This window comes from Anolis sagrei, chromosome 1 (assembly GCF_037176765.1).
Source record: "Anolis sagrei isolate rAnoSag1 chromosome 1, rAnoSag1.mat, whole genome shotgun sequence".
Lineage (NCBI taxonomy): Eukaryota > Metazoa > Chordata > Lepidosauria > Squamata > Dactyloidae > Anolis > Anolis sagrei.
In genome coordinates, this window is record NC_090021.1 from 337,091,023 (window position 1) to 337,104,865 (window position 13,843).

General features: G+C 44.8%; 2 protein-coding genes across 3 annotated transcripts in view; one reads left to right on the plus strand and one right to left on the minus strand.

The window, feature by feature from the left end:
- The window catches only part of SOCS4 (suppressor of cytokine signaling 4), a 38,693-nt gene extending 37,964 nt beyond the window's left edge, over positions 1-729 (minus strand). Inside the window, exon 1 of the mRNA XM_060753437.2 lies at positions 96-729. The gene's annotated coding sequence lies outside the window, so the exon portion shown is untranslated. The remainder of the gene's footprint in view (positions 1-95) is intronic.
- Positions 730-4,028: 3,299 nt separating this feature from the next.
- WDHD1 (WD repeat and HMG-box DNA binding protein 1) overlaps positions 4,029-13,843 on the plus strand; it is an 86,455-nt gene continuing 76,640 nt past the window's right edge. For both annotated transcript variants that reach the window (XM_060753416.2, XM_060753424.2), the window contains exons 1-3: positions 4,029-4,147; positions 5,561-5,647; positions 10,659-10,770. In XM_060753416.2, coding sequence (XP_060609399.2) covers positions 5,571-5,647; positions 10,659-10,770 — 189 coding nt within the window. In that variant the 5' untranslated portion in view covers positions 4,029-4,147; positions 5,561-5,570. The remainder of the gene's footprint in view (positions 4,148-5,560; positions 5,648-10,658; positions 10,771-13,843) is intronic.

Consider the following 13,843-nt stretch of genomic DNA (forward strand, 5'->3'; position numbering starts at 1 on the left):
GCACAAGCAGAAGTTGAATCTGCATGGACAGAGGATGTGGCAAGGAAATGCCATGAGAAGAAGAGGGCGCAGCCCCCAGCAGCACGCCTACTCACCTGCTGATGAGGAGAAGGGGCCTTTTGGGGGGCAGAGCCAGAAGAAGGGACCCTCTGGGAGGGAGGCATCCCTCGGTGTGACACAGAGAAGAAGGGTCTCAGCGCCAGGCAGGCAGGCGCATCTGCTCCTTGTCAGACACAAAGGCAGCATGGATCAGCTGCACAGCTGGAGGAAGAGGGAAAGAGGGAGGGCCTGGGCTGGGCTGCGGGGGTGGAACGGAAGGGAAGGAAGGGAGGAAGGAAGGGAATGGGAGAAAGGAGGAAGGCATCACCAGCAGAGGAGAAGAAGAAGAAGGGGGGGAGAACAAGGAAGGGAAGGCGAAAGGGATGGGGAGGGCTCAGCAGGCAGGGACGCAAAAAGGAAAGGGATTTGGGTCACTCAAGGGGACCAAGAGCCACACAAAGGGAGGTAGTGAGGGTTCAAGGTCACCAAGAGGAATCAGATGCCATAATCAGAGATCAGAGCCGTAGAGAAAGGGGTTAGACACCAGAAAAAGAGGTCAAGGTAACCAAAAGGGGGGTTATTGGTCACCAAAATGGGTTCAAAGGCCATAGAAAGGGAATTAGGGTCATCAAAGGGGTTGAAGAGCCACAAAGGGGAATCAGATGCCATAATCAGAGATCAGAGCCGTAGAGAAAGGGGTTAGACACTAGAAAAAGAGTACAAGGTAATCAAAAGGGGGATTATTGGCCACCAAAATGGGTTCAAAGGCCATAAAAAGGGAATTGGGGTCACTCAAGGGTACTAGGAGCCACAAAAGGTGGGGTTCCAGATCACAAAGGAGAATTAGATGCCATAATCAGAGACCAGAGCCATAGAGAAAGGGGTTAGACACCAGAAAAAGGTAACCAAAAAGAGGGTTATTGGCCACCAAAATGAGATCAAAGGTCATAGAAAGGGAATTAGGGTCACCAAAGGGGTCGAAGAGCCACAAAGGGGAATCAGATGCGATAACCAGAGATCAAAGCTGTAGAGAAAGGGGTTAGACACCAGAAAAAGAGGTCAAGGTAACCAAAAGAGGGATTATTGGCCACCAAAATGGGATCAAAGGCCATAAAAAGGGAATTAGGGTCACTAAAGGGGTCTAAGAGCCACAAAGGGGAATCAGATGCCATACACAGAGATCAGAGCCATAGAGAAAGGGGTTAGACACCAGAAAAAAAGAGGTCAAGGTAACCAAAAGGGGGATTATTGGCCACCAAAATGGGATCAATGGCCATAAAAAGGGAATTGGGGTCACTCAAGGGGATTAGGAGTCACAAAAGGGGTGTTGTGGGGGTTCAAGATCACAAAGGGCAATCAGATGCCATAATCAGAGATCAGAGCCATAGAGAAAGGGGTTAGACACCAGAAAAAGAGGTCAAGGTAACCAAAAAGGGGATTATTGGCCACCAAAATGGGTTCAAAGGCCATAGAAAGGGAATTAGGGTCACCAAAGGGGTCGAAGAGCCACAAAGGGGAATCAGATGCCACAGTCAGGGAGGTCAGGGGTAACAAAAGGGACCAGGCTACATATAAAGGCGATAAGGCGATTTTTGGCCACCAAAATGGACTCAAAGACCACAAAAGGGGAATTAGGGTCACTAAAGGGGTCTAAGAGCCACAAAAGGACACAAAGGGGAATCAGATGTCACAATCAGGAAGGTTAGGGGCAACAAAAGGGACCAGGCTACATATAAAGGAGATATGGGGATTATTGGCCATTAAAATGGGATCAAAGGGCATAAAAAGGGAACTGGGGTCACTAAAAGAGGTCAAGGTAACTAAAAAGGGGATTATTGGCCATTAAAGGCCATAAAAAGGGAACTGGGGTCACTAAAGGGGACTAGGAGCCGCAAAAGGGTGGTGGTGGGGGTTCAAGATCACAAAGGGCAATCAGATGCCATAATCAGAGATCAGAGCCATAGAGAAAGGGGTTAGACAATGGAAAAAGAGGTCAAGGTAACCAAAAAGGGGATTATTGGCCATCAAAGGCCATAGAAAGGGAATTAGGGTCACTAAAGGGGTCTAAGAGCCACAAAAGGACACAAAGGGGAATCGGATGCCACAATCAGTGGGGTCAGGGGCAACAAAAGGGACCAGGCTACATATAAAGGAGATAAGGCAATAATAGGCCACCAAAATGGGATCAAAGGCCATAAAAAGGGAATTAGGGTCACTCAAGAGGACTAGGAGCCACACAAAGGGAGGTGGTGAGGATTCAAGGTCACCAAGCAGAATCAGATGCCATAATCAGAGATCAGAGCCATAGAGAAAGGGGTTAGACACCATAAAAAGAGGTCAAGGTAACAAAAAGGGGGATTATTAGCCATCAATGGCCATAAAAAGGGAATTGGGGTCACTCAAGGGGATTAGGAGTCACAAAAGGGGGGTTGTGGGGGTTCAAGATCACAAAGGGCAATCAGATGCCATAACCAGAGATCAGAGCCATTGAGAAAGGGGTTAGACAGCAGAAAAAGAGGTCAAGGTAACAAAAATGGGGATTATTAGCCATCAAAGGCCATAGAAAGGAAATTGGGGTCACTAAAGGGGGTCTAAGAGCCACAAAAGGACACAAAGGGGAATCGGATGTCACACTCAGGGGGGTCAGGGGCAACAAAAGGTACTAGGCTACATATAAGGGAGATAAAGGGATTATTGGCCACCAAAATGGGATCAAAGGCCATAAAAGGGGAATTGGGGTCACTCAAGGGGACTAGGAGCCACACAAAGGGAGGTCGCGAGTCACTGAACATCGAGAAGACCAAAGTAATGTTCCAGTAGTCACCAGGCAACCTCTCTCCAATGCCAGAGATACAGCTTAATGGTGTAACATCAGAAAATGTTGACTATTTCTGCTACCTTGGCAGCCACCTCTCCACAAAAGTCAACATTGACACTGAAATACAACACCGCCTGAGCTCTGCGAGTCCAGCATTTTTTCCAAATGAAGCAGAGAGTGTTTGAGGACTGGGACATCCATAGGAAGACCAAGATGCTTGTTTATAAAGTGATTGTCCTCCCAACTCTGCTATATGCCTGCGAAACGTGGACTGTCTACAGATGTCACATGCAAATCCTGGAACGATTCCATCAGCGCTGCCTCCAAAAAATCCAGCAAATTTCCTGGGAAGACAAGCAGACAAATATCAGCGTGCTGGAAGAAGCAAAGACCACCAGCATTGAAGCGATGGTCCTCCGCCATCAACTCCGCTGGACTGGCCACGTTGTCCGGATGCCCGACCACCTTCTCCCAAAGCAGTTGCTCTACTCCGAACTCAAGAACGGAAAAGGGAATGTTGGTGGGCAGGAAAAGAGATTGAAAGATGGGCTCAAAGCCAACTTTCAAAACTCTGGCATAGACACTAAGAACTGGGAAGCCCTGGCCCTTGAGTGCTCCAGATGGAAGTCAGCTGTGACCAGCAGTGCTGCAGAATTTGAAGAGGCACGAATGGAGGGCGAAAGAGAAACGTGCCAGGAGGAAGGCGCATCAAGCCAACCCCGACTGGGACCGCCTTCCACCTGGAAACCAATGTCCTCACTGTGGGAGAAGATGCAGATCGAGAATAGGGCTCCACAGCCACATATGGTCCCACCGCCAGGACACCGATCTTGGAAAACTATCCTTCTTGGACAACGAGGGATCGCCTAAGTAATGGCAGTGTGTTCTCAGGCCCCTTCCACACAGCTGTATTAAATCCACACTGAGCTGGATTATCTGGTAGTGTGGACTCAGATAACCCAGTTCAAATCAGATACTGTGGGATTTTCTGCCTTGATATTCTGGGATCTAGGGCTGTGTGGAAGGAACCTGAGTTATATGGCTGTACAAAAGGGGCCTGGGTTGTGTGGCTGTGTGGGAGGGCCCCAAGGCGAGTTGAGGCCTAGCTGTTTCCCCGCCCTCTTGGCTCCGCCTCCTCTCGTAGTTTCCCGGCCCGCCCCTGGGGCTCCAAGCCCGGCCCTGCCTCTGACGTCAGCGCGGGGCTCCGCCTCGGGCCTACAGCGCGGGAAACCTGGACGGAGCCTGGAGAAGGGGAAGGAGAAGCGAGAGAGGCCTTGCCTTCGTGGGCTGGTGAGAGGCCTGGGCTAGAGTGGAAGGGGAGTGAGGTGGAATGGATGTATTTGTGTGTATGTGTGCCTCTTCCTCCTTCTCCCCCTTCATTTTATTGGGAAAGGGACCCCCCTATATTATTATACTCAGGTGCAGAATTGGGGGGGGGGGGGGGAGGGACCCAGTCCTCTGTGTGCCCAGGGGGGAGTCTCTCATTTGGTATCAGCCATTGGTTGAGGTTCTGGGTTTGAGCCTGCCACTTTTGGACTCTCGCTTGCTGAGGTGCTCCAGCGAGTGTTTCTGTAGATCTTAGAAAACTATATCTTGATTTAAGTCGTTGACGTGCTGGCTGATACCCAAACAGGGGATGAGCTGGAGATGTCTCTGCCTTGGTCCTTTCACTGTTGGCTGCTACTTCCTGGCAAATGTCAGGTGGTGCAATACCAGCTAAGCATTGTAATTTCTCCGGTGGTGTAGGGCGCCGACACCCCGTGATAATGCGGCATGTCTCATTAAGAGCCACATCTACTATTTTAGTGTGGTGAGATGTGTTCCACACTGGGCATGCATACTCAGCAGCAGAGTAGCATAGCGCAAGGGCAGATGTCTTCACTGTGTCTGGTTGTGATCCCCAGGTTGTGCCAGTCAGCTTTCGTATGATATTGTTTCTAGCACCCACTTTTTGTTTGATGTTCAGGCAGTGCTTCTTGTAGGTCAGAGCACGGTCCAGAGTGACTCCCAGGTATTTGGGTGTGTTGCAATGCTCCAGTGGGATTCCTTCCCAGGTAATAATCCTCAGAGCTCGGGATGCTTGTCTGTTCTTGAGATGAAAAGCACACGTCTGTGTTTTAGATGGGTTGGGGATCAGCTGGTTTCCCCTGTAATAGGCAGTGAGAGCACCTAGAGCTTCGGAAAGCTTCTGTTCTACCATCTCAAAGCTCCCTGCTTGAGCAGTGATGGCACGATCATCAGCATAGATGAAACTCTCTGTCCCTTTTGGCAGTGGCTGGTCATTTGTGTAGATGTTAAACACTGCTGGAGCAAGCACGCTCCCCTGAGGTAGGCCGTTCTTCTGTTTCCGCCATCTGCTTCTCTGTCCTGGGGGTGGGTTCATAGGTGGCTGTGAGCCCTATTCTTGCTCTGCATCTTCTTCCGCAGTGAGGGCATTGGTTTCCAGGTGGAAGGCGGTCTTGGACGGGGTTGGCTTGACGCGCTTTCCTCTTGGCACTTTTCTCTCTTTCACCCTCCATTCGTGCATCTTCAAATTCTGCAGCACTGCTGGTCACAGCTGACCTCCAGCTGGAGCGCTCAAGGGCCAGGGCTTCCCAGTTCTCAGTGTCTATGCCAGTTTTTAAGGTTCGCTTTGAGTCCATCTTTAAATCCCCTTTTCTGCTGCTATTACTTAACATTTGTTTTATCAACACTATTTTTTAGATAACAGAAAATGCCATCCTCACAAAAACCAATGCGATACGGTCACACAGAAGGCCACACAGAGGTCTGCTTTGATGACACCGGGAGGTAAGTGAACCCACAATCCTACTCAGGCAAGTAGGTTTTATAACAACAACAAACAACAACAACAAAGATTCTGGCACAAGCCAGTAAAGGTGGTCCCAGTGGTGAGCGGCACACAGTGCAGTGCCTAAAGACTTAAAAACAATTGGCGCTGATAAAATTACCACCTGTCAGCTGCCAAAGGTCACCTTGTTGGGATCTCCATGCATTATTCGCCAATACATCACACAGACCTAGACACTTGGGACGTGTCCGACATGTGATCGAATACAAAAGCCAACATAGTGATCTTGTTTGCTGTGGACTCAACCTGTTGTGTCTCAAATAATAATAATAATAATAATAATAATAATAATAATAATGTTGAATGTATTGTCGAAGGCTTTCATGGCTGGCATCACTAGGTTCTTGTGGGTTTTTTCGGGCTATATGGCCATGTTCTAGAGGCATTTTCTCCTGATGTTTTGCCTGCATCTATGGCAAGCATCCTCAGAGGTAGTGAGGTCTGTTGGAGTTTGGAGTTTATATATCTGTGGAATGACCAGGGTGGGACAAAGGACTCCTGTCTGCTGGAACTAGGTGTGAATGTTTCAACTGACCACCTTCATTAGCATTTGAAGGCCTGGCTGAGTCTGGGGGAATCTTTTGTTGAGAGGTGTTAAGATGTGCCTGGTTGTTTCCTCTCTCCTGTTTTGCTGTTGTAATTTTAGAGATTTTTAATACTGGTAATATGGTAAAATGAACATAATCTGGCTACCAGTATTAAAAAAAACTTTAAATTACAACAGCAAAACAGGAGAGAGGAAACAACCAGGCATATCTTAACACCTCTCAACAAAAGATTCCCCCAGACCCAGCCAGGCCTTCAAATGCTAATGAAGATGGTCAGTTGAAACATTCACACCTAGCTCCAGCAGAGAAGAGCTCTTTGCCCCACCCCAGTCATTCCACAGATATATAAACCCATTTTCCAAACTCCAACAGACCTCACTACCTCTGAGGATGCTTGCCATAGATGCAGGCGAAACGTCAGGAGAAAATGCCTCTAGAACATGGCCATATAGCCCGAAAAAAACCCACAAGAACCTAATAATAATGTTATTTCTTAACTGCCTCGCCTTGTTGCTAGAGGTGGGTTACAGTATAATTAACACACATAAACATTGTAAAAATCCTACAAAATAAACATATTACAATGTATTTCTATAAAATTCATATTAATTCCAAAATAAAATTCTGAAATGGCGAGTGCTTCTGTTCCTATAAAAAAACACTTTCTGCATGAGTTTTATATGTATCTTTTGACTTGTGACTTAATACAAACATGGTAGATGCCATTGATGGTGATGGGCTTCCCACATTGTTTTGTCTCATGTGATGAAAAATACAAGAAATTAGCATAGCTTTCTGTGTATATGCTACAGTTCACACTAGTGCTGTGTTTTTGCAGTCGTACTGCATTTAAATTTGAGTATCTTTACCGTATCATCTAACGACTTAGATGAAGGGTTAGAAGGCATGACCATCAAGTTTGCAGACGACACCAAATTGGGAGGGATAGCCAATAGTCCAGAGGACAGGAGCAGGATTCAAAACGATCTTGACAGATTAGAGAGATGGGCCAAAACTAACAAAATGAAGTTCAACAGGGACAAATGCAAGATACTCCACTTTGGCAGAAAAAATGAAATGCAAAGATACAGAATGGGGGACAATGCCTGGCTCGAGAGCAGGACGTGTGAAAAAGATCTTGGAGTCCTCGTGGACAGCAAGTTAAACATGAGCCAACAATGTCATGTGGCGGCAAAAAAAGCCAATGGGATTTTGGCCTGCATCAATAGGAGCATAGTGTCTAGATCTAGGGAAGTCATGCTACCCCTCTATTCTGCTTTGGTTAGACCACATCTGGAATATTGTGTCCAATTCTGGGCACCACAATTCAAGAGAGATATTGACAAGCTGGAATGTGTCCAGAGGAGGGCGACTAAAATGATCAAGGGTCTGGAGAACAAGCCCTATGAGGAGTGGCTTAGGGAACTGGGCATGTTTAGCCTGAAGAAGAGAAGGCTGAGAGGAGATATGATAACCATGGATAAATATGTGAGAGGAAGCCACAGGGAGGAGGGAGCAAGCTTGTTTTCTGCTTCCCTGGAGACTAGGACGCAGAACAATGGCTTCAAACTACAAGAGAGGAGATTCCATCTGAACATTAGGAAGAACTTCCTGACTGTGAGAGCCGTTCAGCAGTGGAACTCTCTGCCCCGGAGTGTGGTGGAGGTTCCTTCTTTGGAAGCTTTTTAGCAGAGGCTGGATGGCCATTTGTCAGGGGTGGTTTGAATGCAATATTCCTGCTTCTTGGCAGAATGGGGTTGGACTGGATGGCCCATGAGGTCTCTTCCAACTCTTTGATTCTATGATTCTATGATTCTACCGCTGTTCAAATTAGGGATTTCCATAACTGCCCTGAGTATTAATTATGTGGGGAAAGGTAGGATATAAATAAAGTTAATTATAGCCATCACAATATTGAAGGACTAAATTTCCCCATATTAATAAATGTCCCCCCAAGTATTTGTGATCTTACTATTTGTCACTTTCATCCATCTTTCTTGGGCCCCTTTTACACTACCATATAATCCAGATTATTCACATTTGTGGGAAATTTGTGGAAAAGCTTGATTCCACAACCCCTGTTTTAATGAACCCTCTGCAAATAATCTGCTTCTCCTTTATCTAACCTGAGTTTTTAAATCAGCTTTTAGTTAGTTTTTCCTTTTAACTATTACATATAGCCCACCCATTGTCACTGTGATTATGTTTATTGTGATTTTATATCGCTATGCATTTATGTTTTATGTAATTATGATGTTGTTTATTGTTTGCGTTTTCAGTTTTATTCTGTTGTTTGGGCTTGGCCTCATGTAAGCCGCCCCGAGTCCCCATCGGGGAGATGGTGGCAGGGTATAAATAAAGATTATTATTATTATTATTATTATTATTATTATTATTATTATTTGAAACATAACAAGATGAGTCCACAGCAGACGCTCTGCTGGCTGTTGAATTGGATCACATGTTGGACACATCCCAAGTGTCTAGGACTGTGTGATGTATCGGCGAATAATGCGTGCAGATCCCAGTAAGGTGGCCTTTTGCAGCTGGCAGGTGGTAATTTTGTCAGCACCGATTGTGTTTAAGTGCAGGCCAAGGTCTTTAGGCACTGCACCCAGTGTGCTGATCACCACTGGGACCACTTTTATTGGTTTGTGCCAGAGTCTTTGCCGTTGTTGTTGTTGTTGTTGTTGTTGTTATTATTATTATTATTATTATTATTATTATTATTATTATTATTATATGAGCCTACACTGCCATATAATCTAGTTCAAAGCAGATAATCCGGATTTTATATGGCAATGAAAAAGGGGCCTATGTTTTAAAATGTTCTTGCAGATCTCATCAGTGTATTTCCATTACAAGTTTATTTGTTTTGTTACAGTTTTACTGTGTTATGGTTTGTATAATTGTTTTACACTGCATTGTATCCTCATGTGTTTGGTTGTCATTTGTGGAAAGTCGGATATGAATTTATAAATGAGGTGCCACTGGCTTTTGGAAGACTTGAAAGACAAAGTAGTAGAGTTGTTTGTGTAGTTTTTTTTCGTGTCAGGAGTGACTCCTGGTGTGAGAGAATTGGCCGTCTGCAAGGACGTTGCCCAGGGGACGCCAGGATGATTTTTTTGATGTTTTATCATCCCTGTGGGAGGCTTCTCTCATGTCCCCGCATGAAGAGCTGGAGCTGATAGAGGGAGCTCATCCGCCTCTCCCCGGATTCGAACCTGCGACCTGTCGGTCTTCAGTCCTGCCGGCACAGGGGTTTAACCCTCTGCACCACCGGGGGCGTTATAGATACACAGTCATTCCCAAGAAGAGGTAGCATATCTGGTGCAATAATTGAAATCCAAACTACAAAGACAAAATTGTAATGGGATTTATTATGGAAAAATACAGTATGAAGGACTGTATGTCCACCATGTTCCAAAGTGACAGATCTTATACTTCATGACAGTAGTGCGAAAATCCCCTCACCATACCATTAGAAGAATAGATTTAGGTATCTTCAATACATACGGTGCTTCCCTTTGATTTTCAAATGCATTCAAGGTGCAGGTGCTTACCTACAAAGCCCTAAAAGGTTTGGGACCTGCCTACCTGCGTGACCGCATCTCCGTTTATGAACCCACGCGCTCCCTTCGTTTATCTGGAGAGGCTCTGCTCGCGATCCCACCTGCGTCGCAGGCGCATTTGATGGGGATGAGGGACAGGGCCTTCTCTGTGGTTGCCCCCTGACTCTGGAACACCCTCCCCAAAGACATTAGACTAGCACCCACATTGGCAGTCTTTAGGAAGAACTTGAAGACCTGGCTATTCCGATGTGCCTTTCCGGAATAGGATAACCTCCAGCACTATGTCCCAGAAGCACTTTATTAGAGTTTAAGACTCTCTGCACATTGCACTTGCCCAGAAATCCAACATACCACCTGCCACACACAGCACTTTTTAACCTGTACCCATCACTGGCCCGGTCCTGGTTTTTATTGCGTAATGATGTAATGTTTGTTATTGCTTATGTTTTTAATTTGTTTTGAATTGTATTGTTATTGTTTAGCGGTGTTGTGTTGAGTCCTTGGCCTTTGTAAGCCGCATCGAGTCCTCCGGGAGATGCTAGCTGGGTACAAATAAAGTTTAATAATAAAATAATAATAATAATAATAATAATTTAAAAGTTCTGTCTGTGACTTGGAAACAACACATCAACACGTTTCCCATTTCTCTATGTCTTATTTTTGACCTCTGTGATCTACAGATCTTCGACTGATGTCTTCACTTTTGTTACATTTGGATAATTTAATGCTTTGTTAATGTTTATTTTTTGTTAAAGCTTTGTATGTAAGTCAACGATTCTGTAATAATTCCATATATTTGTGTGTGTTGTTGATTTTTTTTAAAAAAATAGTTACATTGTAACCTGTGGTAGTGATGGAGATGTCAGAATTTGGGAAAGCCTAGATGATGATGATCCCAAGTCCATCAACGTGGGAGAAAAGGCCTACTCATTTGCTCTCAAGGTAAAGTGGCTTGTGTTGCATCAGGTTCTGTCAATATGCATTTTCTTCTTATTTATAAAAGTAAAACCATTGAATAGGCTTGTGGATTAAGAAAATGTGATTTTCACGTACAGAGGTATTTGCTGTGTTGGTGTGTAGGTGGAAGTGATTTTGAACAATTACATTTTCAGGATTTGTAGAAAGTTATTTCAGGTTTGAAGACAGTTCCTTCGTGACAACTAAAAATCGTGACCATGCATGAAAGCTTTGTAAACTGAAAGAGCTGAATTTCTCCCCCCCCCCCCATGTCAATCATTTAGTACATTTAGTAGCACACTGCTTTTTTTGATAGAATTACAAGCTGCTTAGATGTATGGAATGCCATGGATGTAGCTTATCTGGATTTCGGGAAGGCCTTCCTTCGACATGGTCCCCCATGACCTTCTGGCAAGGAAACTAGTCCAATGGTGGGGACGAGGGAGAGGGCCTTCTCAGTGGTGGCCCCCCAACTCTGGAACTCACTTCCCAAGGACATCAGACATGCCCCAACTCTGGCAGTCTTTAGGAGGAGCCTGAAAACGGGGTTGTTCCCATGTGCCTTTCCACAATAAGGAAAACTCGGTAATATGCCCTCAAAATGCACTTTACCACTGATTTAGGACTGACTGCGCTCCCTCATCTCTCTTTGAAAAACACTATCTCAGTTATATCCTACCTTGTTCATACCCAGCATTATTTTTTAAATTTTAAATTATTACATTTGGCACGGCCATAGGTTTTTAAATGCTTGTGTGTTACTGTTATTGTTGTTTATTGTTTATTTTTTTTGTTTCTGTGATTTATATTAATTGTTTTGTATTGCTTGTTTTTGTTATTGCCTTTGTTTACTGATGTACTGTGGGCTTGGCCTCATGTAAGCCGCACCGAGTCCCTTGGGGAGATGGTAGCAGGGTATAAATAAATAAATAAATAATAATAATAATAATAATTATGTGGATCTGTAACTGGTTAAGCAAATGAACCCATAGGGTGATTCTCCCCAATGCTTCCTCTTCATCCTGGAAAGAAGTAAGGAGTGGAGTACCATAAGCAGGGCTCCGTCCTGGGCCTGGTTCTGTTCAAGATCTTTATTAATGGCTCAGGTAAAGGGTTAGAAGGCATCACCAACAAGTTTGCAGATGGGATGAAATTGGGAGGGATAGCCAATACTCTAGAAGACAAGAGCAGAATTCAAAATGATCTTAACAGATTAGGGAGATGATTGGCCAAAACCAAGAAAATGCAGTTCAACAGGGACAAATGCACTTAGGCAGAAAAAATGAAATGCAAAAATATACAATGTGGGATCCTGGCTTGACAGCAGTACATGCTAAAAAGATCTCGGAGTCCTCGTAGACAACAAGTTGAACATGAGCCAACAATGTCATTTGCTGGCTGAAAAAGCCAAAGGGATTGTGGCATGCATAAATAGGAGCCTAGGTTCAGGGAAGTCATACTACTTCTCTATTCTGCCTTGGTCAGACCACACCAGGAATACTGTGTCCAATTCTGGGCACCGCAATTTAAGGAGGATGTTGACTCTTAAGCTGGAACGTGTCCAGAGGAGGGTGACTAAAATGATCAAGGATCTGGAAAACATGCCCCATGAGGAGCTGCTTAAGGAATTGGACATGTTTAGCCTGAATCAGAGAAGGCTGAGAGAAGACATGATGAGGGCCATGGATCAAGATGTGAGGGGAAGTCATAGGAAGGAGGGAGCAAGCTTGTTTTCTGTTGTCCTGGAGACTAGGACGTGAAACAATGGCTTCAAACTACAGGAAAGGAGATTGCACCTGAACATGAGGAAGAACTTCCTGTGAGAGCTGTTGAGCAGTGGAACTCTTTGCCCCAGAGTGGGGTGGAGGCTCCTTCTTTGGAGGCTTTTAAATAGAGGCTGGATGGCCATCTGTTGAGGGTGCTTTGAATGCAATTTTCCTGCTTCTTGTCAGAGGTTTGGACTAGATGGCCCACGAGGTTTCTTCCAACTTTAGGATTCTATGATTCTTACACATCACATGAAGAAGTGGCCTGGATTCATTTGTAGTGTAGCAACATTTTTGTAGGTTTATTAGAAAAGAGATGAAAATTATAATCTTATGTTTTTCCTCAATGTTAGGTTAGTTGCTTAAGAAAATTTATTTTATTCAACACGGTTGTGTGTGTGTTTTAGTTTTGGTGTCCACATTGAAGTGTATTATCTGTGAAACTTAGACCAGCTCTGCCCCCTTGTGAATATGACAAGTTAAGGCAATTTTTCTAAGAATTGTATTGTCGAAGGCTTTCATGGCCGGGATCACTGGGTTGTTGTAGATTTTTCTGGGCTATAGGGCCTTGTTCTGGAGGCAATTTTTCTCCTGACGTTTCGCCTGCATCTATGGCAAGCATCCTCAGAGGTAGTGAGGTCTGTTGGAAGTAGGAAAAATGGGTTTATGTATCTGTGGAATGACCAGGGTAATGTTTTAGCTGATCACCTTGATTTGCATTCAATGACCTGGAAGCGCCTGGGGGTAATCTCTTGTTGAGAGTGAATTGATGTGCCTGATTGTTTACTCTCTGTTGTTTTGCTGTTGTAATTTTTGAGTTTTTTAATACTGGTAGCCAGATTTTGTTCATTTTCATGGTTTCCTCCTCTCTGTTGAAATTGTCCACATGCTTGTGGATTTCAATGGCTTCTCTGTGTAGTCTGACATGGTGATTGTGAGAGTGGTCCAGCACTTCTGTGTTCTCAAATAATATGCTGTGTCCAGGTTGGTTCATCAGGTGCTCTGCTATGGCTGATTTCTCTGGTTGGAGTAGAATAGTCTATTATCTGTGAAACTTAGACCAGCTCTGCCCCCTTGTGAATATGGCAAGTTAAGGCAATTTTTCTAAGAATTGTTTTCTAGAAGAACATCAGCCTTCAATTTGTTTGTACCTTGTCTTTTATTAAGGAGCCCCCGGTGGCGCAGTGGGTTAAAGCACTGAGCTGCTGAGCTTGTTGATCGAAAGGTCACAGGTTCAATTCCGGGGAGTGGCGTGAGCTTCCGTTGTCAGCCCTAGCTTCTGCCAACCTAGC